The sequence below is a fragment of the Dendropsophus ebraccatus genome, chromosome 4 (genome assembly GCF_027789765.1).
Source record: "Dendropsophus ebraccatus isolate aDenEbr1 chromosome 4, aDenEbr1.pat, whole genome shotgun sequence".
Classification (NCBI taxonomy): domain Eukaryota; kingdom Metazoa; phylum Chordata; class Amphibia; order Anura; family Hylidae; genus Dendropsophus; species Dendropsophus ebraccatus.
In genome coordinates, this window is record NC_091457.1 from 1,982,841 (window position 1) to 2,010,806 (window position 27,966).

At 49.5% G+C, this 27,966-nt stretch overlaps 1 protein-coding gene across 11 annotated transcripts in view; it reads left to right on the forward strand.

The window, feature by feature from the left end:
• The window catches only part of SOX6 (SRY-box transcription factor 6), a 425,495-nt gene that overhangs the window by 120,442 nt on the left and 277,087 nt on the right, over positions 1 to 27,966 (forward strand). For 9 of the 11 annotated variants that reach the window (XM_069964997.1, XM_069964998.1, XM_069964999.1 and 6 more), the window contains one exon: positions 2,573 to 2,691. The exons of 1 other annotated variant lie outside the window; for it this stretch is intronic. In XM_069964997.1, the coding sequence (XP_069821098.1) occupies positions 2,615 to 2,691 (77 nt within the window). In that variant the 5' untranslated portion in view covers positions 2,573 to 2,614. Of the gene's footprint in view, positions 1 to 2,572; positions 2,692 to 27,966 lie in introns of those variants that run through there. One more of the 11 variants, XM_069965005.1, reaches the window with a different exon arrangement.

Genomic DNA, 27,966 nt, shown 5'->3' on the forward strand with positions numbered 1-27,966 from the left:
CTAGACTTAGGAGGGTGAGGTACCCAGGGGTCCTGCTCTGCTCTCTGGACTTAGGAGGTTGGGGAACCCAGGCGTCCTGCTCGACTCTCTAGACTTAGGAGGTTGGGGTACCCAGGCGTCCTGCTCGACTCTCTAGACTTAGGAGGTTGGGGAACCCAGGCGTCCTGCTCGACTCTCTAGACTTAGGAGGTTGGGGTACCCAGGGGTCCTGCTCGGCTCTCTAGACTTAGGAGGTTAGGGTACCCAGGGGTCCTGCTCGGCTCTCTGGACTTAGGAGGTTGGGGTACCCAGGGGTCCTGCTTGTCTTTCTAGACTTAGGAGGTTGGGGTACCCAGGGGTCCTGCTTGTCTTTCTAGACTTAGGAGGTTGGGGTACCCAGGGGTCCTGCTCGACTCTCTAGACTTAGGAGGTTAGGGTACCCAGGGGTCCTGCTCGACTCTCTAGACTTAGGAGGTTGGGGTACCCAGGGGTCCTGCTTGTCTTTCTAGACTTAGGAGGTTGGGGTACCCAGGCGTCCTGCTCGACTCTCTAGACTTAGGAGGTTAGGGTACCCAGGGGTCTTGCTCGGCTCTCTGGACTTAGGAGGTTGGGGTACCCAGGGGTCCTGCTTGTCTTTCTAGACTTAGGAGGTTGGGGTACCCAGGGGTCCTGCTCGGCTCTCTAGACTTAGGAGGTTGGGGTACCCAGGGGTCCTGCTCGACTCTCTAGACTTAGGAGGTTGAGGTACCCAGGGGTCCTGCTCTGCTCTCTAGATGTAGGAGGTTGGGGTACCCAGGGGTCCTGCTTGTCTTTCTAGATTTTGGAGGTTGGGGTACCCAGGGGTCCTGCTCGGCTCTCTGGACTTAGGAGGTTGAGGTACCCAGGGGTCTTGCTCGGCTCTCTGGACTTAGGAGGTTGAGGTACCCAGGGGTCTTGCTCGGCTCTCTGGACTTAGGAGGTTGGGGTACCCAGGGGTCCTGCTTGTCTTTCTAGACTTAGGAGGTTGGGGTACCCAGGGGTCCTGCTTGACTCTCTAGACTTAGGAGGTTGGGGTACCCAGGGGTCCTGCTTGTCTTTCTAGACTTAGGAGGTTGGGGTACCCAGGGGTCCTGCTCGGCTCTCTAGACTTAGGAGGTTGGGGTACCCAGGAGTCCTGCTCGGCTCTCTGGACTTAGGAGGTTGGGGTACCCAGGAGTCCTGCTCGGCTCTCTAGACTTAGGAGGTTGGGGTACCCAGGGGTCCTGCTTGTCTTTCTAGACTTAGGAGGTTGGGGAACCCAGGCGTCCTGCTCTGCTCTCTAGACTTAGGAGGTTGGGGTACCCAGGGGTCCTGCTCGGCTCTCTAGACTTAGGAGGTTGGGGTACCCAGGAGTCCTGCTCGGCTCTCTGGACTTAGGAGGTTGGGGTACCCAGGGGTCCTGCTCGGCTCTCTAGACTTAGGAGGTTGGGGTACCCAGGGGTCCTGCTCGGCTCTCTAGACTTAGGAGGTTGGGGTACCCAGGGGTCCTGCTCGGCTCTCTGGACTTAGGAGGTTGGGGTACCCAGGGGTCCTGCTCGGCTCTCTGGACTTAGGAGGTTGGGGTACCCAGGGGTCCTGCTCGGCTCTCTGGACTTAGGAGGTTGGGGTACCCAGGGGTCCTGCTCGGCTCTCTGGACTTAGGAGGTTGGGGTACCCAGGGGTCCTGCTCGGCTCTCTAGACTTATCCTATCCTAGTCATATCCTTGGGGGACACGCTGCTCTCTGGGCCCAGGACATAGAGAGCTCCCAGGATCCTGTAATGCTCTGTCAGGGAGGGACTGTGCTCTTTAGGCTTATGATATTGGGGGAGGGGGGGGGGGGCGCTGGTGTCCTGTAATGGAGCCAACAAATTGGGGTACACAGGGTCCTGCAATGGAATCTAGGCTGTAAACATCGGGGTACACCTGGGTCCTGTACTGTAGAAGATTGGGGTATACCTGGATCCTGTACTGTACAACATTGGGGTACATCTGGGTCCTGTACTGTACGACATTGGGGTACACCTGGGTCCTGTACTGTAGAACATTGGGGTACACCTGGATTCTGTACTGCAGAACATTGGGGTACACCTGGGTCCTGTACTGCAGAACATTGGGGTACACCTGGCTTCTGTACTGCAGAACATTGGGGTACACCTGGGTCCTGTACTGCAGAACATTGGGGTACACCTGGCTTCTGTACTGCAGAACATTGGGGTACACCTGGCTTCTGTACTGTAGAACATTGGGGTACAACTGAGTCCTGTACTGCAGAATATTGGGGTACACCTGGGTCCTGTACTGCAAAATATTGGGGTACACCTGGGTCCTGTACTGCAGAACATTGGGGTACACCTGGGTCCTGTACTTTAGAACATTGGGGTACACCTGGGTCCTGTACTGTAGAACATTGGGGTACACCTGGGTCCTGTACTGTAGAACATTGGGTACACCTGGGTCCTGTACTGTAGAATATTGGGGTACACCTGGGTCCTGTACTGTAGAACATTGGGGGGGGGGGGCACTGGGGTCCTGTACATTGGGGGGCGCTCCGGCTGGGTAGGTCCCCTCACTAACTGTCTGTGGTTTTTCGGCAGTGACTTTGGCTCCTCGTGGTTTGGGACGGTGGGAGAATTGGTATGCCATCCAGCTCTGAAGTTCTGACTGGCGTCATAGCAGAACGCAGCTCCGAGCAGTGGAAGGACAACCACCTAATGTAAGTGGTAGGATGTGTGATGGATGGATGATGGACGGAATAGTCACAGCCCCAGCAATGTGTGATGTCAGCATACTCTCCATATCTGCCCAATGTATCCGCTACAGGAGAGGAGGGGAGAGGAGGACCTATAATACTGTGATGTCATCCCTATCCTATAATACTGTGATGTCATCCCTATCCTAGAATACTGTGATGTCATCCCTATCCTATAATACTGTGATGTCAGTCCTATCCTATAATACTGTGATGTCATCCCTATCCTATAATACTGTGATGTCATCTCTATCCTAGAACACTGTGATGTCATCTCTATCCTATCATACTGTGATGTCATCTCTATCCTATAATACTGTGATGTCATCCCTATCCTATAATACTGTGATGTCATCCCTATCCTATAATACTGTGATGTCATCCCTATCCTATAATACTGTGATGTCATCCCTATCCTATAATACTGTGATGTCATCCCTATCCTAGAATACTGTGATGTCATCCCTATCCTATAATACTGTGATGTCATCTCTATCCTAGAACACTGTGATGTCATCTCTATCCTATCATACTGTGATGTCATCTCTATCCTATAATACTGTGATGTCATCCCTATCCTATACTACTGTGATGTCATCCCTATCCTATACTACTGTGATGTCATCTCTATCCTATAATACTGTGATGTCATCCCTATCCTATACTACTGTGATGTCATCCCTATCCTATAATACTGTGATGTCATCCCTATCCTATAATACTGTGATGTCATCCCTATCCTATAATACTGTGATGTCATCCCTATCCTATATTACTGTGATGTCATCCCTATCCTAGAATACTGTGATGTCATCCCTATCCTATAATACTGTGATGTCATCCCTATCCTATAATACTGTGATGTCATCCCTATCCTATAATACTGTGATGTCATCCCTATCCTATAATTTTGTGATGTCATCCCTATCCTATCATACTGTGATGTCATCCCTATCCTATAATACGGTGATGTGTGATGTCATCCCTATCCTATAATACTGTGATGTCATCCTTATTCTATAATACAGTGGTACCTCGGTTTAAGAGTAACTTGGTATAAGAGCGTTTTGCAAGAAGAGCTCAGAGTTTTTCAAAATAGTGACTTGGTGTAAGAGCATTGCTTTGGTGTAAGAGCTCCCTGTACTGGGTGGGAGGGGGAGTGGGGGAGGGGCATGGTCTGCATAGCGGGGTCTACAGCCCTGTACTCTGACCCAGGAAGTCTCCCTCACCTTCCAAATCATAGCAGATCCACTTCAGGCTGGGGCTTACATTAGGGGACAGGACTGTGGGGGTAATCTCTCCATAGCTGCAACCCCTCTCTCCCCGGAAAGAGAGTGCTGCATGTATGTGCCCACATCTGTCCTGCTTATTTCTCCATGCTCCCTGCAGTCTCTGTCAGCCCTTGTGTTTCCCATCCTCTCCATTCCTGCTATAATGTGCCTGCACTTACACTCAGCTATACACACTGCTGCTATAATGTGCTTGCACTCACACTCAGCTATACACACTGCTGCTATAATGTGCCTGCACTTATACTCAGCTATACACACTGCTGCTATAATGTTCCTGCACTTACACTCAGCTATACACACTGCTGCTATAATGTGGCTGCACTTACACTCAGGTATACACATTGTTGCTATAATGTGGCTGCACTTACACTCGGCTATACACATTGTTGCTATAATGTGGCTGCACTTACACTCGGCTATACACACTGCTGCTATAATGTGGCTACACTTATACTCAGCTATATACACTGCTGCTATATTCTGCCTGCACTTACACTCAGCTATACACACTGTTGTTATAATGTGGCTGCACTTACACTCAGCTGTACTCACTGCTGTATAGAAAAGTTTCTCTCACTGTTCTCCTGCACAGCTCTGTGATTCTCACTTCCTGATTGGTCCATGCTGAACACCCCCCTTACCTATTGTTGTCATGTGACCACACAGACCTCTGACAGCAGCCCTGCTTTTCTATTCTAGCCTGATGTACTACGCTACTGCATTATGGGGATCTGCAGCTCCATCCTGTATCAGTATCAGCACTGAGGATGGGGGCAGTATATATGTGTTATACACAGTATCAGCACTGAGGATGGGGGCAGTATATATATATATATATGTGTTATACACAGTATCAGCACTGAGGATGGGGGCAGTATATATGTGTTATACACAGTATCAGCACTGAGGATGGGGGGGGCAGTATATGTATATATGTGTTATACACAGTATCAGCACTGAGGATGGGGGGGCAGTATATATATATATGTGTTATACACAGTATCAGCACTGAGGATGGGGGGGCAGTATATGTATATTACAGTATCAGCACTGAGGATGGGGGGGCAGTATATGTATATATGTGTTATACACAGTATCAGCACTGAGGATGGGGGGGCAGTATATATGTGTTATACACAGTATCAGCACTGAGGATGGGGGGGCAGTATATATATATGTGTTATACACAGTATCAGCACTGAGGATGGGGGGGGCAGTATATGTATATATGTGTTATACACAGTATCAGCACTGAGGATGGGGGGGCAGTATATGTATATATGTGTTATACACAGTATCAGCACTGAGGATGGGGGGGGCAGTATATATATATGTGTTATACACAGTATCAGCACTGAGGATGGGGGGGGCAGTATATGTATATGTGTGTTATATACCGTATCAGCACTGAGGATGGGGGGGCAGTATATATATATATATATATATATATATATATATATATATATATATGTGTTATACACAGTATCAGCACTGAGGATGGGGGGGGCAGTATATGTATATATGTGTTATACACAGTATCAGCACTGAGGATGGGGGGGGCAGTATATATATATGTGTTATACACAGTATCAGCACTGAGGATGGGGGGGCAGTATATGTATATGTGTGTTATATACCGTATCAGCACTGAGGATGGGGGGGCAGTATATATATATATATATATATATATATATATATGTTATACACAGTATCAGCACTGAGGATGGGGGGGCAGTATATGTATATGTGTTATACACAGTATCAGCACTGAGGATGGGGGGGCAGTATATGTATGTGTTATACACAGTATCAGCACTGAGGATGGGGGGGCAGTATATATATATATGTGTTATACACAGTATCAGCACTGAGGATGGGGGGGCAGTATATATATGTGTGTTATACACAGTATCAGCACTGAGGATGGGGGGGCAGTATATGTATATGTGTTATACACAGTATCAGCACTGAGGATGGGGGGGCAGTATATATATATGTGTTATACACAGTATCAGCACTGAGGATGGGGGGGCAGTATATATATATATGTGTTATACACAGTATCAGCACTGAGGATGGGGGGGCAGTATATATATATGTGTTATACACAGTATCAGCACTGAGGATGGGGGGGCAGTATATATATGTATATATGTGTTATACACAGTATCAGCACTGAGGATGGGGGGGCAGTATATATATATTTGTGTGTGTGTTATATATATAGTGGTCGGTTCGGAGATTCTAGTTTGATGAAAAAGTTTGATTAACATAAAGTTTTGATACTTTGGTGACAGCAAAAATTACGGTGTCCAACATATTATGCAGGGATTAGAGGCTGCGGTTGGTGCAGGGATTAGAGGCTGCGGTTGGTGCAGGGATTAGAGGCTGCGGTTGGTGCAGGGATTAGAGGCTGCGGTTGGTGCAGGGATTAGAGGCTGCGGTTGGTGCAGGGATTAGAGGCTGCGGTTGGTGCAGGGATTAGAGGCTGCGGTTGGTGCAGGGATTAGAGGTTGCGGTTGGTGCAGGGATTAGAGGCTGCGGTTGGTGCAGGGATTAGAGGCTGCGGTTGGTGCAGGGATTAGAGGTTGCGGTTGGTGCAGGGATTAGAGGCTGCGGTTGGTGCAGGGATTAGAGGCTGCGGTTGGTGCAGGGATTAGAGGCTGCGGTTGGTGCAGGGATGAGAGGTTGCGGTTGGTGCAGGGATTAGAGGCTGCGGTTGGTGCAGGGATTAGAGGCTGCGGTTGGTGCAGGGATTAGAGGTTGCGGTTGGTGCAGGAATTAGAGGCGGCGGTTGGTGCAGGGATTAGAGGCTGCGGTTGGTGCAGGGATTAGAGGCTGCGGTTGGTGCAGCGATTAGAGGCTGCGGTCAGTGCAGGGGGTAGAGGCTGCGGTCAGTGCAGGGGGTAGAGGCTGTGGTCAGTGCAGGGGGTAGAGACTGTGGTCTGTGCAGGGGGTAGAGACTGTGGTCTGTGCAGGGGGTAGAGTGTAGAGTCCGAGTATCAGTGCCTCTCTGCGGCTCTCAGTCTCGTCTCTCTGATTTCTCGCCGTTTTCAGTCTTCTGCCGTCTCGTTTCCTTTGTACCGTTTGTCATCTGTCCAATTAGTGATTATTAGTTTATATTTAGCGGTGATTATTTTTAGCCGCTCGCTGCCGGGACCGATTTCCTGCCGCACTTGGGACAATTTAATCAGATATTAATAAGTGCGGGGGAGGGGGGGGCAGGAACATTGTACGAGGCAGATTGGAGGGGGGGGGGGGGGGAGAGACTCTCAGCAACCAGGAAAACCTGCAGCAGCCCCGTCCTCACACTGATCCCCACACCTGCAGCAGTCCTGTCCTCACACTGATCCCCACACCTGCAGCAGTCCTGTCCTCACACTGATCCCCACACCTGCAGCAGCCCCGTCCTCACACTGATCCCCACACCTGCAGCAGTCCTGTCCTCACACTGATCCCCACACCTGCAGCAGTCCCGTCCTCACACTGATCCCCACACCTGTAGCAGTCCTGTCCTCACACTGATCCCCACACCTGCAGCAGTCCTGTCCTCACACTGATCCCCACACCTGCAGCAGTCCTGTCCTCACACTGATCCCCACACCTGCAGCAGTCCCGTCCTCACACTGATCCCCACACCTGCAGCAGTCCTGTCCTCACACTGATCCCCACACCTGCAGCAGTCCTGTCCTCATACTGATCCCCACACCTGCAGCAGTCCCGTCCTCATACTGATCCCCACACCTGCAGCAGTCCCGTCCTCACACTGATCCCCACACCTGCAGCAGTCCCGTCCTCACACTGATCCCCACACCTGCAGCAGTCCCGTCCTCACACTGATCCCCACACCTGCAGCAGTCCTGTCCTCACACTGATCCCCACACCTGCAGCAGTCCTGTCCTCACACTGATCCCCACACCTGCAGCAGTCCCGTCCTCACACTGATCCCCACACCTGCAGCAGTCCTGTCCTCACACTGATCCCCACACCTGCAGCAGTCCTGTCCTTACACTGATCCCCACACCTGCAGCAGTCCCGTCCTCATACTGATCCCCACACCTGCAGCAGTCCTGTCCTCACACTGATCCCCACACCTGCAGCAGTCCTGTCCTCATACTGATCCCCACACCTGCAGCAGTCCCGTCCTCACACTGATCCCCACACCTGCAGCAGTCCTGTCCTCACACTGATCCCCACACCTGCAGCAGTCCTGTCCTCACACTGATCCCCACACCTGCAGCAGCCCCGTCCTCACACTGATCCCCACACCTGCAGCAGTCCTGTCCTCACACTGATCCCCACACCTGCAGCAGCCCCGTCCTCACACTGATCCCCACACCTGCAGCAGTCCTGTCCTCACACTGATCCCCACACCTGCAGCAGTCCCGTCCTCACACTGATCCCCACACCTGCAGCAGTCCCGTCCTCACACTGATCCCCACACCTGCAGCAGTCCTGTCCTCACACTGATCCCCACACCTGCAGCAGTCCCGTCCTCACACTGATCCCCACACCTGCAGCAGTCCCGTCCTCACACTGATCCCCACACCTGCAGCAGTCCTGTCCTCACACTGATCCCCACACCTGCAGCAGCCCTGTCCTCACACTGATCCCCACACCTGCAGCAGTCCTGTCCTCACACTGATCCCCACACCTGCAGCAGTCCCGTCCTCACACTGATCCCCACATCTGCAGCAGTCCTGTCCTCACACTGATCCCCACACCTGCAGCAGTCCTGTCCTCACACTGATCCCCACACCTGCAGCAGTCCTGTCCTCATACTGATCCCCACACCTGCAGCAGTCCTGTCCTCACACTGATCCCCACACCTGCAGCAGTCCCGTCCTCACACTGATCCCCACACCTGCAGCAGTCCTGTCCTCATACTGATCCCCACACCTGCAGCAGTCCCGTCCTCACACTGATCCCCACACCTGCAGCAGTCCTGTCCTCACACTGATCCCCTCACCTGCAGCAGTCCTGTCCTCACACTGATCCCCACACCTGCAGCAGTCCTGTCCTCACACTGATCCCCACACTTGCAGCAGTCCTGTCCTCACACTGATCCCCACACCTGCAGCAGTCCTGTCCTCACACTGATCCCCACACCTGCAGCAGTCCCGTCCTCACACTGATCCCCACACCTGCAGCAGTCCTGTCCTCACACTGATCCCCACACCTGCAGCAGTCCTGTCCTCACACTGATCCCCACACCTGCAGCAGTCCTGTCCTCATACTGATCCCCACACCTGCAGCAGTCCTGTCCTCATACTGATCCCCACACCTGCAGCAGTCCTGTCCTCACACTGATCCCCACACCTGCAGCAGTCCTGTCCTCACACTGATCCCCACACCTGCAGCAGTCCCGTCCTCACACTGATCCCCACACCTGCAGCAGTCCTGTCCTCACACTGATCCCCACACCTGCAGCAGTCCTGTCCTCACACTGATCCCCACACTTGCAGCAGTCCTGTCCTCACACTGATCCCCACACCTGCAGCAGTCCCGTCCTCACACTGATCCCCACACCTGCAGCAGTCCCGTCCTCACACTGATCCCCACACCTGCAGCAGCCCCGTCCTCACACTGATCCCCACACCTGCAGCAGTCCTGTCCTCACACTGATCCCCACACCTGCAGCAGTCCAGTCCTCACACTGATCCCCACACCTGCAGCAGTCCAGTCCTCACACTGATCCCCACACCTGCAGCAGTCCTGTCCTCACACTGATCCCCACACCTGCAGCAGTCCTGTCCTCACACTGATCCCCACACCTGCAGCAGTCCTGTCCTCACACTGATCCCCACACCTGCAGCAGTCCTGTCCTCACACTGATCCCCACACCTGCAGCAGTCCCGTCCTCACACTGATCCCCACACCTGCAGCAGTCCTGTCCTCACACTGATCCCCACACCTGCAGCAGTCCTGTCCTCACACTGATCCCCACACCTGCAGCAGTCCTGTCCTCACACTGATCCCCACACCTGCAGCAGTCCTGTCCTCACACTGATCCCCACACCTGCAGCAGTCCCGTCCTCACACTGATCCCCACACCTGCAGCAGTCCCGTCCTCACACTGATCCCCACACCTGCAGCAGTCCCGTCCTCACACTGATCCCCACACCTGCAGCAGTCCCGTCCTCACACTGATCCCCACACCTGCAGCAGTCCTGTCCTCACACTGATCCCCACACCTGCAGCAGTCCCGTCCTCACACTGATCCCCACACCTGCAGCAGTCCCGTCCTCACACTGATCCCCACACCTGCAGCAGTCCCGTCCTCACACTGATCCCCACACCTGCAGCAGTGTTGCTTATATTTGAGTGATTTAACGATTTTCCGTATAATAATCGGTGTAATAAAGTCCATATAGTGCAGCTCGTCCTCTGCTGATTGGCTGCTGCGTGTGGGCAGTAGCTCAGATATCACAGCCAGGATTATAATTTACAGGCAGATACTGAGGGAGGAGCCTAAGTGTGGGTGGGGCCTGCTGATCTATTATTACATGATAGTGAACTATGACATCATTATTAGTGTCAGCAGCTATCAGCATGATGCCAGGGTGTCCTGACTGTTCTCTTGCCCCCCCCCCCCCCCCCCAACATGGCGGAGGAGCCGGGGGAACCAGTATTTAGCTTACAATATTGCTGTCACATGGTGGAGCGCAGGCCGGAGTCCTGGACGGCTCAATTGTTCCTCAGGCTGATAATGTTACATCACACTACATCCCTGTTCACACAGGCTGCTCATCAGCTTCTCTCGCACACTCCCTTCACACTCATTCATCGTGCACACTCACCCATCACATACACTCCCATATCTCATACACTCACCCATCACACACACTCACTCATCACACACTCACCCATCACATACACTCCCATATCTCATACACTCACCCATCACACACACTCACTCATCACACACTCACCCATCACACACACTCACCCATCACACACTCACCCATCACATACACTCCCCCATCTCATACACTCACCCATCTCATACACTCCCCCATCACATACACTCCCCCATCTCATACACTCCCCCATCTCATACACTCACCCATCACATACACTCCCCCATCTCATACACTCACCCATCTCATACACTCCCCCATCACATACACTCCCCCATCTCATACACTCCCCCATCTCATACACTCACCCATCACATACACTCCCCCATCTCATACACTCCCCCATCACATACACTCTCCCATCTCATACACTCCCCCATCTCATACACTCACCCATCACATACACTCCCCCATCTCATACACTCACCCATCTCATACACTCTCCCATCTCATACACTCACCCATCACATACACTCCCCCATCTCATACACTCCCCCATCTCATACACTCCCCCATCTCATACACTCACCCATCTCATACACTCCCCCATCACATACACTCTCCCATCTCATACACTCCCCCATCACATACACTCTCCCATCTCATACACTCACCCATGGTGCACACTTCACACACACTCACTCATGGCGCACACTCAGCCATCACACACACTCACCCATTGCGCACACTCACCCATTGCGCACACTCACCCATTGCGCACACTCACCCATTGCGCACACTCACCCATTGCGCACACTCACCCATCTCATACACTCACCCATCTCATACACTCACCCATCACACACTGTCTCTTATCACACTCTCTTCACACACACCCATTGCACTCACTCACCCATCACACATCCTTGGGGTTTCTGTATGTGGAGTGTAATAGACTTGTATTGTTATGTCCCGTGGTCGGTCAAATAGGGGATCCTACACACTACCGTTCCAAAGGTCTGGGGTCCCCCAAACAATTTAGTGTTTTCCATGAAAAGTCGCACTTCTTCACCCCCAGACGTTGTGAAATGAATAGAAAATAGAGACAAGACATTGACAAGGTTAGAAATACTGATTTGTATGTGAAATAACATTGTTCTTCCATCACACTTTGCTTCCGTCCCAGAATCCTCCTTGTGCAGCAATTCCAGCATTGCCCACCTTTGGCATTCTAGCTATTAATCTGTTGGGGTAAGCTGGAGAAATTGCCCCCCACGCTTCTAGAAGCAGCTCCCACAAGTTGGATTGGTTGGATGGGCACTTCTGGCGTACCATACGGCCCAGCTGCTCCCACAATGGGGTGGTGATCTGGTGACTGCGCTGGCCACTCCATTACCTATGATAGAATACCAGCTGCTGCTTCTGCTGTAATAGTTCTTGCACAATTTGGAGGTGTTTAGGGTCATTGTCCTGTTGTAGGATGAAATTGGCTCCAACCAAGCGCTGCCCACTGGGTATGGCATGGCGGTGCAGAGTGATAGCCTTCCTTATTCACAATCCCTTTTACCCTGTACAAATCTCCCACCTTACCAGCACCAACCCCAGACCATCACATGACCTCCACCATGTATAACAGATGGCGTCAGGCATTCTTCCAGCATCTTCTCATTTCTTCTGCGTCTCACAAACCTTCTTCTTTGGGATCCAAACACCTCAAACTTGGATTCATCCATCGTCCACAACACTTTTTTCCAGTCTTCCTCTGTCCAATCTCTGTGTTCTTTTGCCCATCTTAATCTTTTTCTTTTATTGGCCAGTCTCAGATATGGCTTTTTCTTTGCCACTCGGCCCTGAAGGCCAAAATCCGGCAGCCGCCTCTTCCCTGTAGATGGTGACACTGGTGTTTTGTGGGTACTATGTAATGAAGATGCCAGTCGGGGACCTGTGAGACGTCTGTTTCTCAGACTAGAGACTCTAATGTGCTTATCTTCTTGCTTAGTTGTGCAACGCGGCCTCCCACTTCTTTTTCTACTCTGGTTAGAGCCTGCTTGTGCTGTCCTCTGAAGGGAGTAGTACACACCGTTGTAGGAAATCTTCAATTTCTTAGCAATTTCTGGCATGGAATAGCCTTCATTTCTAAGAACAAGAATAGACTGTCGAGTTTCAGATGAAAGTTCTCTTTTTCTGGCCATTTTGAGCGTTTAATTGACCCCACAAATGTGATGCTCCAGAAACACAATCTGCTCAAAGGAAGGTCAGTTTTGTAGCTTCTGTAACCAGCTAGACTGTTTTCAGATGTGTGAACATGATTGCACAAGGGTTTTCTAATCATCAATTATCCTTCTGAGCCAATGAGCAAACACATTGTACCATTAGAAGACTGGAGTGATAGTTGCTGGTGTCACGGCCGCGGCGGCGTCCCGCGTTCCGGGCCGCCGCCGCGACCGCTTCCTGCCCCATGCAGCAGCCGGTGTCCATAGTCGGGGACCCGGCGCTGCTATCACCTCGGCCCCGGGGGGCGCCTCACCTCTCCACGCTCCTGTCTCCCGCTGTGCCGGCCGGCGCGCGCGTCCCCGCCTCCTAGGGCGCGCGCGCGCCGGCTGTCTCAGATTTAAAGGGGCAGTGCGCTCCTAATTGGTAGTTGCACCTAATCACTCCCCTATAAATCCCAGCATGCCCTGTCCCCTGGGTTGGAGCCTCTACATGCTTCCCATAGCGTTTGGCCCAGCTTCCTGTTGTTCCTGTGTCCTGTCCGTTACCCGGTCCCAAGTCCCTGTTCCTGAGTCCTGTCCGTTACCTGGTCCCAAGTCCCTGTTCCTGGTTCCTGTTTCCCTGTCACTCCACCTGTTCCCGTGTCCAGCCTGTCACGTGCGCTCTCACCTGCAGACCATTGCCTGTGCCATCTCCTGCCACGCCTCGCCTGCCGACACCAGCAACCAAGCCAGGGGTAGCGACCTGGGGGTCGCCTGCCGCAGCAAGTCCATCCCGCCTTGCGGCGGGCTCTGGTGAAAACCAGCGGCCCCTTAGACTCCGCTCCCTGGTGAGGTTTGTGCCATCGCTGGTGCCGGTCCAGTGGATCCACTACTCCAGGCGTTACAGTAGGCTCCAACCCTGGATCCCGGCGAGGTGCCTGATCTCCGTGATGTCGCCAGAGTGGTCACTCAGCAGGCGCAACAAATCCAGAAGCAGTCACAGCAGATCCAGCAACTCACTGCCGCCTTACAGCAGCAGACTACTGCCCAGCGCACACCACCTCCTGACGCTTCTTCTTCACTCCGACTGGCCCTCCCAAGCAAGTACTCTGGGGACTCTAAGTTGTGCAGAGGATTCTTGACTCAGTGCACCATGCACATTGAACTTTTGAGTAGTCAGTTTTCCACCGAGCGCTCTAAAGTGGCTTTCATCATCAGCCTATTAGAGGGTAGAGCCCTGGCCTGGGCCACGCCACTGTGGGACCGTGATGATCCAGTTGCTGCCAATCTCCGGGCCTTCCTATTCGAGTTTCGCTCCGTCTTTGAGGAACCTGCCCGTGCTTCTTCAGCCGAGACTGCTCTCCTCAACCTCTCTCAAGGCAGCTCCTCTGTTGGTGACTACGCCATCCAGTTCCGCACCCTGGCAGCCGAATTGGACTGGAACGAGGCCGCCCTATTGGCCACCTTCAAGAAGGGCCTGTCTAGTCGTGTGAGAGACGTGCTCGCTGCCCGAGACCTGCCTACCTCCCTGAACGAACTCATTCTACTGGCCACCCGAGTTGATACTCGTTTTTCGGAGAGGGAGGAGGAGGTTCGGCATGAACATTTACTAACCCGTTCCCGTCGCCATCCCCAGCTGGCGCCGGTTTTCCAGAATCCTGACCTTTCGATGTCCCAACCCTCTCCTGAGATTCCTATGCAGGTGGAACGGGCTCACCTGACGCCTGATGAAAGAATCCGGCGCCTGGAGCAGAATCTCTGTCTCTATTGCGGTGGTTCCGATCACTTCCGGCTGGGATGTCCCCTACGTCCCCAAACATCCGGAAAATGCTCGCACCTAGGTCCGGTGGGACAGGTGTCCCTAGGTGTGAATGCCACCATTCCAAGTCTGTCTATGCCAGTTTCCATCCGGACTCTCTCAGGACGAAATCATCAGACTACTGCCTTCCTCGATTCTGGGTCAGCAGGCAGTTTTATTGCGGCAACATTGGTCCAAAGATGACCCGTGACCCGACTAGCCAGGCCCCTGACTATCTCCTCGGTCACGGGCGAAATTCTTACCGACCGTGTGTACTACCAGACCGCATCTTTAGTCCTCCAGGTGGGTCCTTCACATCAAGAAGAGATATCCTTCTACGTCCTGCCCCATTCTTCCCCCGCGGTCCTCCTGGGACTCCCGTGGCTACAAGAACATGCCCCTCAGCTGGACTGGAGAACCGGGGAGATTCTCACTTGGGGTCAGGACTGTTCCCACCAGTGTCTCAAGTCACCTCAGACCAAGTGTATTATGTCATTTCCTGTCCCGGCCAAGCCTCTATCCGGCCTACCGGCAGAAGACCAAGACTCGGCGGATGCCTTCTCTGCCGAGGTGTACCCTCTCCCCGTACCCGAGACTAAGGTCGTGTCCTCTCACCACCGGAAGAACTTACAGAAGGTCCTCGTCCACAGACCCACAGTCCCTTGCCATGTTTTACCGCCTGATCGCCTAGCACCAGTCGTCACCTCCTCGCTTCAGAGAGTACCCCCCGGAAAGACTCATGTTCACCCTGCGCTTCGAAGAGGTATTTTGAAGTGGGGTCATTCCTTGTTGGAGGCCGGGCACCCTGGAGTCCGTAAGACCGGCCAACGGATCTCTCGCCACTACTGGTGGCCTAGTCTGTTTCAAGATGTCAAAGACTTTGTGGCTTCCTGTGCCATCTGCAGGCAAGAAAGAGGGGGAGGCCAAAGGGGGGGGGTACTGTCACGGCCGCGGCGGCGTCCCGCGTTCCGGGCCGCCGCCGCGACCGCTTCCTGCCCCATGCAGCAGCCGGTGTCCATAGTCGGGGACCCGGCGCTGCTATCACCTCGGCCCGGGGGGGCGCCTCACCTCTCCACGCTCCTGTCTCCCGCTGTGCCGGCCGGCGCGCGCGTCCCCGCCTCCTAGGGCGCGCGCGCGCCGGCTGTCTCAGATTTAAAGGGGCAGTGCGCTCCTAATTGGTAGTTGCACCTAATCACTCCCCTATAAATCCCAGCATGCCCTGTCCCCTGGGTTGGAGCCTCTACATGCTTCCCATAGCGTTTGGCCCAGCTCCCTGTTGTTCCTGTGTCCTGTCCGTTACCTGGTCCCTAGTCCCTGTTCCTGAGTCCTGTCCGTTACCTGGTCCCTAGTCCCTGTTCCTGGTTCCTGTTCCCCTGTCACTCCACCTGTTCCTGTGTCCAGCCTGTCACGTGCTCTCTCATCTGCAGACTATTGCCTGTGCCATCTCCTGCCACGCCTCGCCTGCCGACACCAGCAACCAAGCCAGGGGTAGCGACCTGGGGGTCGCCTGCCGCAGCAAGTCCATCCCGCCTTGCGGCGGGCTCTGGTGAAAACCAGCGGCCCCTTAGACTCCGCTCCCTGGTGAGGTTTGTGCCATCGCTGGTGCCGGTCCAGTGGATCCACTACTCCGGGCGTTACAGCTGGAAATGGGCCTCTATACACCTATGTAGATATTGCACCAAACACCAGACATTTGCAGCTAGAATAGTCATTTACCACATTAGCAATGTATAGAGGGGATTGGTTTACAGTTAGGACTAGTTTACAGTTATCTTCATTGAGAAGTACAGGGATTTTCCTTCACAAATAAGGACATTTCAGTGTGACCCCAAACTTTTGAACGGTAGTGTGTGTGGAATATAATAGACTTTTATACACTGTATACAGCCCCAACACGGCCAGCAATACACTGTATACAGCCCCAACACTGCCAGCAATACACTGTATACAGCCCCAACACTGCCAGCAATACACTGTATACAGCCCCAACACGGCCTCACTGCCAGCTATACACTGTATACAGCCCCAACACGGCCTCACTGCCAGCTATACACTGTATACAGCCCCAACACTGCCAGCAATACACTGTATACAGCCCCAACACTGCCAGCAATACACTGTATACAGCCCCAACACGGCCTTGCCGCCAGCAATACACTGTATACAGCCCCAACACGGCCTCACCGCCAGCTGTACACTGTATACAGCCCCAACACGGCCTTGCCCTCCAGCAATACACTGTATACAGCCTCACCGTATTGTATTTTAATATAATGCTATAATAATGAAATGTAATATAACGGTATAATAGTGTGCTGTGGTGTAATGGTATGCGGCTATGTTCAGACCTCATAAAAGACCGGCCGTTCTGTGACCGGGCTGAGTCTTGGAACGTCCAGTCTCAAAAAAGATCTTTAGGGCCGTAGATTCTAACGTAATGTGGGATCAATAGGGCATGGACGTTAATGGTTGGTTCATCCTCAGCAAGACTTTACTGCACCAGGTACAGGAAAATACTGGAAGCTTCTCAAAGTGACAAGACTCACAACCTACTACCCTGCTTCCTTACAGCACATCGGCACAATGTGGAACGGCTACTATTTACATTGCTGCTATAATGTGCCTGCACTTACACCCAGCTATACACGCTGCTGCTATAATGTGCCTGCACTCACACTCAGCTATACACACTGCTGTATAGAGAAGTTTTTGTCACTGTCCTCCTGCACAGCTCTGTGATTCTCACTTCCTGATTGGTCCATGCTGAACACCCCCTCCCCCATTGCTGTCATGTGACCACACAGACCTCTGACAGCAGCCCTGCTTCTCTATTATAGCCTGTTGTACTACGCTCCTGCATTATGGGGATCTGCAGCTCCATCCTGTACCTACAAGCTGCTGCTGCAGTGTTATCAGGGTTATACAGTTACTATACATTATATACCACATGCTGCTATACTCTACAGTAACTTATATTTCACATATCCAGCTGCTGCTGTGTTATCAGGGTTATACAGTTACTATACATTATATACCACATGCTGCTATACTGTACAGTAACTTATATATCACATATCCAGCTGCTGTGTTATCTGGGTTATACAGTTACTATACATTATATACCACATGCTGATTGCTATACTGTACAGTAACTTATATATCACATATCCAGCTTCTGCTGTGTTATCAGGGTTATACAGTTACTATACATTATATACCACATGCTGATTGCTATACTGTACAGTAACTTATATATCACATATCCAGCTGCTGTGTTATCAGGGTTATACAGTTACTATACATTATACACCTCATGCTGCTATACTGTACAGTAACTTATATATCACATATCTAGCTGCTGCTGTGTTATCAGGGTTATACAGTTACTATACATTATATACCACATGCTGCTATACTGTACAGTAACTTATATATCACATATCCAGCTGCTGTGTTATCAGGGTTATACAGTTACTATACATTATATACCACATGCTGCTATACTGTACAGTAACTTATATATCACATATCCAGCTGCTGTGTTATCAGGGTTATACAGTTACTATACATTATACACCACGTGCTGCTATACTGTACAGTAACTTATATATCACATATCCAGCTGCTGTGTTATCAGGGTTATACAGTTACTATACATTATATACCACATGCTGCTATACTGTACATTATCTTATATATCACATATTCAGCTGCTGTGTTATCAGGGTTATACAGTTACTATACATTATACACCAAATGCTGATTGCTATACTGCACAATAACTTATATATCACATATCCAGCTGCTGTGTTATCAGGGTTATACAGTTACTATACATTATACACCACATCCTGCTATACTGTACAGTAACTTATATATCACATATCCAGCTGCTGTGTTATCAGGGTTATACAGTTACTATACATTATATACCACATGCTGCTATACTGTACATTATCTTATATATCACATATTCAGCTGCTGTGTTATCAGGGTTATACAGTTACTATACATTATACACCACATGCTGATTGCTATACTGTACAGTAACTTATATATCACATATCCAGCTGCTGTGTTATCAGGGTTATACAGTTACTATACATTATACACCACATCCTGCTATACTGTACAGTAACTTATATATCACATATCCAGCTGCTGTGTTATCAGGGTTATACAGTTACTATACATTATATACCACATGCTGCTATACTGTACATTAACTTATATATCACATATTCACCTGCTGTGTTATCAGGGTTATACAGTTACTATACATTATACACCACATGCTGATTGCTATACTGTACAATAACTTATATATCACATATCCAGCTGCTGTGTTATCAGGGTTATACAGTTACTATACATTATACACCACATCCTGCTATACTGTACAGTAACTTATATGTCACATATCCAGCTGCTGTGTTATCAGGGTTATACAGTTACTATACATTATATACCACATGCTGCTATACTGTACATTAACTTATATATCACATATTCAGCTGCTGTGTTATCAGGGTTATACAGTTACTATACATTATACACCACATGCTGATTGCTATACTGTACAGTAACTTATATATTACATATCCAGCTGCTGTGTTATCAGGGTTATACCGTTACTATACATTATACATCACATGCTGCTATACTGTACAGTAACTTATATATCACATATCCAGCTGCTGTGTTATCAGGGTTATACAGTTACTATACATTATACATCACATGCTGCTATACTGTACAGTAACTTATATATCACATATCCAGCTGCTGTGTTATCAGGGTTATACAGTTACTATACATTATACACCACATGCTGCTATACTGTACAGTAACTTATATATCACATATCCAGCTGCTGCTGTGTTATCAGGGTTATACAGTTACTATACATTATACACCACATGCTGCTATACTGTACAGTAACTTAAATATCACAAATCCAGCTGCTGTGTTATCAAGATTATACAGCTACTATACATTATACACCACATGCTGCTATACTGTACAGTAACTTATATATCACATATCCAGCTGCTGTGTTATCAGGGTTATACAGTTACTATACATTATATACCTCATGTTGCTATACTGTACAGTAACTTATATATCACATATCCAGCTGCTGCTGTGTTATCAGGGTTATACAGTTACTATACATTATACACCACATGCTGATTGCTATACTGTACAGTAACTTATATATCACATATCCAGCTGCAGTGTTATCAGGGTTATACAGTTACTATACATTATACACCACATGCTGCTATACTGTACAGTAACTTATATATCACATATCCAGCTGCTGTGTTATCAGGGTTATACAGTTACTATACATTATACACCACATGCTGCTATACTGTACAGTAACTTATATATCGCATATCCAGCTTCTGCTGTGTTATCAGGGTTATACAGTTACTATACATTATATACCACATGCTGCTATACTGTACAGTAACTTATATATCACATATCCAGCTGCTGTGTTATCAGGGTTACACAGTTACTATACATTATACACCACATGCTGATTGCTATACTGTACAGTAACTTATATATCACATATCCAGCTGCTGCTGTGTTATCAGGGTTACACAGTTACTATACATTATACACCACATGCTGCTGTACTGTACAGTAACTTATATATCACATATCCAGCTGCTGCTGTGGTATCAGGGTTATACAGTTACTATACATTATACACCACATGCTGATTGCTATACTGTACAGTAACTTATATATTACTTATCCAGCTGCTGTGTTATCAGGGTTACACAGTTACTATTCATTATACACCACATGCTGATTGCTATACTGTACAGTAACTTATATATCACATATCCAGCTGCTGCTGTGTTATCAGGGTTATACAGTTACTATACATTATATACCACATGCTGCTATACTGTACAGTAACTTATATATCACATATGCAGCTGCTGTGTTATCAGGGTTATACAGTTACTATACATTATATACCACATGCTGCTATACTGTACAGTAACTTATATATCACATATCCAGCTGCAGTGTTATCAGGGTTACACAGTTACTATACATTATACACCACATGCTGCTATACTGTACAGTAACATATATCACATATCCAGCTGCTGCTGTGGTATCAGGGTTATACAGTTACTATACATTATACACCACATGCTGATTGCTATACTGTATAGTAACTTATATATCACATATCCAGCTGCTGTGTTATCAGGGTTATACAGTTACTATACATTATACACCACATGCTGCTATACTGTACAGTAACTTATATATCACATATCCAGCTGCTGCAGTGTTATCAGGGTTATACAGTTACTATACATTATATACCACATGCTGCTATACTGTACAGTAACTTATATATCACATATCCAGCTGCTGTGTTATCAGGGTTATACAGTTACTATACATTATATACCACATGCTGCTATACTGTACAGTAACGTATATATCACATATCCAGCTGCTGTGGTATCAGGGTTATACAGTTACTATACATTATACACCACATGCTGCTATACTGTACAGTAACTTATATATCACATATCCAGCTGCAGTGTTATCAGGGTTATACAGTTACTATACATTATATACCACATGCTGATTGCTATACTGTACAGTAACTTATATATCACATATCCAGCTGCTGTGTTATCAGGGTTATACAGTTACTATACATTATATACCACATGCTGGTATACTGTACAGTAACGTATATATCACATATCCAGCTGCTGTGGTATCAGGGTTATACAGTTACTATACATTATACACCACATGCTGATTGCTATACTGCACAGTAACTTATATATTACATATCCAGCTGCTGTGTTATCAGGGTTATACAGTTACTATACATTATACACCACATGCTGCTATACCGTACAGTAACTTATATATCACATATCCAGCTGCTTCTCATTGTTTCATCTCTTCTACATGTTATTTAGAATAATAATCAGTATATTTGGGGGGTGGAACCAATTGTCTGCAGATGAGTGATTTCTTATGGGAAAAGTTGCTTTGGTTTAAGAGTGGATTTGGATTACAAGCGCCGTCCCGGGGTGGATTATGCTCAGTGGCTCAGTGGTTAGCACTGTAACCTTGCAGTGCTGGGGTCCTGGGTTTAAATCCCACCAAGGGCAAAATCTGCAAAGAGTTTGTATGTTCTCTCAGTGTTTGCCTGGGTTTCCTCCGGCTTCCTCCCAAACCCAAAAACATAGACAGGTGAACTTAGATTGTGAGCCCTAATGCGGACAGGGAGCATTGTGAAGTGCTGCGGAATCTGTGCGCTATACAAATAACAGCATCATTAGAAAAGCATTATTCTTTGTATATTGATATTAGTTATTACCAGGATATTACACTACATTACATTACTTCACACAGTATAGTATGTGGCGTTATATTACAGTATAATATGTCGCGTTATATTACAGTATAGTATGTGGCGTTATATTACAGTATAGTATGGGCCGGTATATTACAGTATAGTATGGGCCGGTATATTACAGTATAGTATGTGACGTTATATTACAGTATAATATGTGGCGTTATATTACAGTATAGTATGGGCCGGTATATTACAGTATAGTATGTGGCGTTATATTACAGTATAGTATGTGGCGTTATATTACAGTATAATATGTCGCGTTATATTACAGTATAGTATGTGATGTTATATTACAGTATAGTATGTGGCGTTATATTACAGTATAGTATGTGGCGTTATATTACAGTATAGTATGTGGCGTTATATTACAGTATAATATGTCGCGTTATATTACAGTATAGTATGTGGCGTTATATTACAGTATAGTATGGGCCGGTATATTACAGTATAGTATGTGACGTTATATTACAGTATAATATGTGGCGTTATATTACAGTATAGTATGGGCCGGTATATTACAGTATAGTATGTGATGTTATATTACAGTATAGTATGTGGCGTTATATTACAGTATAGTATGTGATGTTATATTACAGTATAGTATCGGCCGGTATATTACAGTATAGTATGTGGCGTTATATTACAGTATAGTATGTGATGTTATATTACAGTATAGTATTGGCCGGTATATTACAGTATAGTATGTGGCGTTATATTACAGTATAGTATGGGCCGGTATATTACAGTATAGTATGTGGCGTTATATTACAGTATAGTATGTGGCGTTAGATTACAGTATAGTATGGGCCGTCATGTTACAGTATAGTATGTGGCGTTATATTACAGTATAATATGTGATGTTATATTACAGTATAGTATGGGCCGGTATATTACAGTATAGTATGTGGCGTTATATTACAGTATAGTATGTGGCGTTATATTACAGTATAGTATGGGCCGTCATGTTACAGTATAGTATGTGGCGTTATATTACAGTATAGTATGGGCCGGTATATTACAGTATAGTATGGGCCGGTATATTACAGTATAGTATGGGCCGGTATATTACAGTATAGTATGTGGCGTTATATTACAGTATAGTATGGGCCGTCATGTTACAGTATAGTATGTGGCGTTATATTACAGTATAGTATGGGCCGGTATATTACAGTATAGTATGGGCCGGTATATTACAGTATAGTATGTGGCGTTATATTACAGTATAGTATGTGGCGTTATATTACAGTATAGTATGGGCCGTCATGTTACAGTATAGTATGTGGCGTTATATTACAGTATAGTATGGGCCGGTATATTACAGTATAGTATGGGCCGGTATATTACAGTATAGTATGGGCCGGTATATTACAGTATAGTATGTAGCGTTATATTACAGTATAGTATGTGATGTTATATTACAGTATAGTATGTGGCGTTATATTACAGTATAGTATGTGGCGTTATATTACAGTATAGTATGGGCCGTCATGTTACAGTATAGTATGGGCCGTCATATTACAGTCTTGCTCTCCATGCGGTTATATAATCCATGGAGCATTGTATAAGTGGTGCGGGGCATGCGGCGGTGGCGACGTCTGGGACACTTTATGCTTTATATCACACTTTATATCACTGTGTTTTTTATTCCAGTTTCTCCATGAAAACCTTCATCTGCGGCTGAATATAACGTCTTATTTACTGTTCCTCCATAATGGTTGGGGGGGGGATGATGGATTGTGTCACCTGTCTCCGCCGCTGCTCTCCTCTTAGTTATTGGTGCCCGGCCTGAAAGGAATGTTTGTCCACACGGCGGCTGCACCTGGGCTCTGCGCTGCCTGGTGGCACAGCAGAGCGCTGTAGTGTGGAGGAGCTGTGGGGCCGCAGACTGCAGCACTTTGTGTTCTGGCGTTTATTGGGTTTGATTCCAGCAATGTGTCCCTCATGATAAGAATTCTAAGAAACTTCTTATTCCTTGAACTCACCCGAATGACTGCAGTAGATTACAGAGCGGTGACGTCAGGAGGAGAGCCGCCAGCCTCTATACTCCACCTTATAAGAGAGAGAGTGTGATATGCACCTGCAATCACCGTCATATAGCTAGCGCTCCACCCCCTTTAATCACCGTCATACAGCTAGAGCTCCACCCCCTGTAATCACCGTCATACAGCTAGAGCTCCACCCCCTGTAATCACTGTCAGACAGGTAGAGCTCCACCCCCTGTAATCACCGTCAGACAGGTAGAGCTCCACCCCCTGTAATCGCTGTCAGACAGGTAGAGCTCCACCCCCTGCAATCACCGTCATACAGCTAGAGCTCCACCCCCTGTAATCACCATCATACAGCTAGAGCTCCACCCCCTGTAATTACCATCATACAGCTAGCGCTCCACCCCCTTTAATCACCGTCATATAGCTAGCGCTCCACCCCCTTTAATCACCGTCATATAGCTAGCGCTCCACCCCCTTTAATCACCGTCATACAGCTAGAGCTCCACCCCCTGTAATCACCGTCATACAGCTAGAGCTCCACCCCCTGTAATCACCGTCAGACAGGTAGAGCTCCACCCCCTGTAATCATTGTCAGACAGGTAGAGCTCCACCCCCTGTAATCACCGTCAGACAGGTAGAGCTCCACCCCCTGTAATCGCTGTCAGACAGGTAGAGCTCCACCCCCTGTAATCACCGTCATACAGCTAGAGCTCCACCCCCTGTAATCACCGTCAGACAGGTAGAGCTCCACCCCCTGTAATCACCATCAGACAGGTAGAGCTCCACCCCCTGTAATCACCGTCAGACAGGTAGAGCTCCACCCCTGTAATCACCGTCATACAGGTAAAGCTCCACCCCCTGTAATCACCGTCATACAGCTAGAGCTCCACCCCCTGTAATCACCGTCACGCAGGTAGAGCTCCACCCCCTGTAATCACCGTCAGACAGGTAGAGCTCCACCCCCTGTAATCACCGTCATACAGGTAAAGCTCCACCCCCTGTAATCACCGTCATACAGGTAAAGCTCCACCCCCTGTAATCACCGTCATACAGCTAGAGCTCCACCCCCTGTAATCACAGTCACACAGGTAGAGCTCCACCCCCTGTAATCACGTCACACTGGTAGAGCTCCACCCCTTGTAATCACAGTCACACAGGTAGAGCTCCACCCCTTGTAATCACCGTCACACTGGTAGAGCCCCACCCCTTGTAATCACCGTCACACAGGTAGAGATCCACCCCCTGTAATCATGTCACACTGGTAGAGATCCACCCCCTGTTAATTTGCTCTGCTTTCGCTCCATTCTCCCTGTATTCTTGTTTCGTTCTCGCTCCATTCTCCCTCTTTTCTCATTTTCTCTGTTCTCCCTCCGTTCTCGCTCCTTTATCGCTACGTTCTCCCTCTTTTCTTGTTCTGTTTTTGCTCCTCTCTCCCTCCTTTCTCTCTGTTCTCCCTCTGTTCTCCCTCCGCTCTCACTCTGTTCTCCCTCCGCTCTCCCTCTGCTCACCTCTGCTCTTCCTCTGTTCTCTTTGTTCTCCCTCTGTTCCTGCTCTGCTCTCCCCCGCTACCCTTTTTCCTCCTCTTTCTCTCCGTTCTCTCTCTGCTCTCCCTCTGTTCTCCCTCTGTTCTCCCTCTGTTTTCCCTCTGTTCTCCCTCTGTTCTCCCTCCGCTCTCCCTATGTTCTCCCTCCGCTCTCCCTCTGCTCACCTCTGTTCACCCTCTGCTCTCCCTCTGTTCACCCTCTGCTCTCCCTCCGTTCTCCCTCTGCTCTCCCTCTGCTCTCCCTCTGTTCTCCCTCCGTTCTCCCTCTGTTCACCGTCTGTTCTCCCTCTGCTCTCCCTCTGTTCCCCGTCTGTTCTCCCTCTGCTCTCCCTCTGTTCACCCTCCGCTCTCTCTCTGCTCTCCCTCTGTTCTCCCTCCGCTCTCGTTCTGTTCTCCCTCCGCTCTCCCTCTGTTCTCCCTCCGTTCCTGCTCCGCTCTCCCTCTGTTCTCCCTCTGATCTCTCTGTCCTTCCTCCGTTCCTGCTCTGCTCTCCCCCGCTCTCCTTTTTGCTCCCCTTTCTCTCCGTTCTCTCTCTGCTCTCCCTCTGTTCTCCTCCATTCTCTCTCTGTTCTCCCTCCGCTCTCCCTCTGTTCTCACTCTGCTCTTGCTCCATTCTCGCTCCGCTCTCCCTCTACTCTCATTCTCTCCGCTCTCCCTCTGTTCTTCCTCCATTCTTGCTCCGCTCTCCTTTTTGCTCCTCTTTCTCTCCGTTCTCGCTCCGCTCTGTTCTCATTCTCTCTGCTCTCGCTCCGTTCTCCCTCTGCTCTCTCTCTGTTCTCATTTTCTCTGTTCTTGTTCCGTTCTCTCTCTGTTCCTATTCTCTTCGCTCTCCCTCTGTTCTCATTCTCTCCATTCTCGCTCCGCTCTCCCTCTGTTCTCATTCTCTCCGCTCTCCCTCTGTTCTCGCTCCGCTCTCCCTCTGTTCTCGCTCCGCTCTCCCTCTGTTCGTGCTCCGCTCTCCCTCTGTTCTCGCTCCGCTCTTCCTCTGTTCTCGCTCCGCTCTTCCTCTGTTCTCGCTCCGCTCTCCCTCTGTTCTCGCTCTGCCATGCCTCTGTTCTCGCTCCGCTCTCCCTCTGTTCTCGCTCCGCTCTCCCTCTGTTCTCGCTCTGCTCTTCCTCTGTTCTCGCTCCGCTCTTCCTCTGTTCTCGCTCCGCTCTCCCTCTGTTCTCATTCTCTCCACTCTCCCTCTGTTCTCATTCCCTCCGCTCTCCCTCTGTTCTCATACTCTCCGCTCTCCCTCTGTTCTCGCTCCGCTCTCCCTCTGTTCTCGCTCCGCTCTCCCTCTGTTCTCGCTCCGCTCTCCCTCTGTTCTCGCTCTGCCATGCCTCTGTTCTCGCTCCGCTCTCCCTCTGTTCTCGCTCCGCTCTCCCTCTGTTCTCGCTCCGCTCTCCCTCTGTTCTCGCTCCGCTCTCCCTTTGTTCTCGCTCCGCTCTCCCTCTGTTCTCGCTCCGCTCTCCCTCTGTTCTCGCTCCGCTCTCCCTCTGTTCTCGCTCCGCTCTCCCTCTGTTCTCCCTCCGTTCTCGCTCTGCTCTCCCTCCGTTCTCCCTCTGTTCTCATTCTCTCCGCTCTCCCTCTGTTCTCATTCGCTCCGCTCTCCCTCTGTTCTCATTTGCTCCGCTCTCCCTCTGTTCTCATTTGCTCCGCTCTCCCTCTGTTCTCGCTCCGCTCTCCCTCTGTTCTCGCTCCGCTCTCCCTCTGTTTTCGCTCCGCTCTCCCTCTGTTCCAGCTCCGCTCTCCCTCTGTTCCCGCTCCGCTCTCCCTCTGTTCCCGCTCCGCTCTCCCTCTGTTCCAGCTCCGCTCTCCCTCTGTTCTCGCTCCATTCTGGCTCCGCTCTCCCTCTGTTCTCCATGTGTTCTCGCACTGCTCTCCCTCTGTTCTCGCTCCACTTTCCCTCTGTTCTCGCTCCGCTTTCCCTCTGTTCTCGCTCCGCTTTCCCTCTGTTCTCGCTCTGCTTTCCCTCTGTTCTCGCTCCGCTTTACCTTTGTTCTCGCTCCATTCTGGCTCAGCTCTCCCTCTGTTCACACTCCGCTCTCCCTCTGTTCTGGCTCCGCTCTCCCTCTGTTCTCGCTCCATTCTGGCTCCGCTCTCCCTCTGTTCTCGCTCCGCTTTCCCTCTGTTCTCCCTCTGTTCTCGCTCCGCTCTCCCTCTGTTCTCCCTCCGCTCTCCCTCTGTTCTCGCTCCGCTCTCCCTCTGTTTTTGC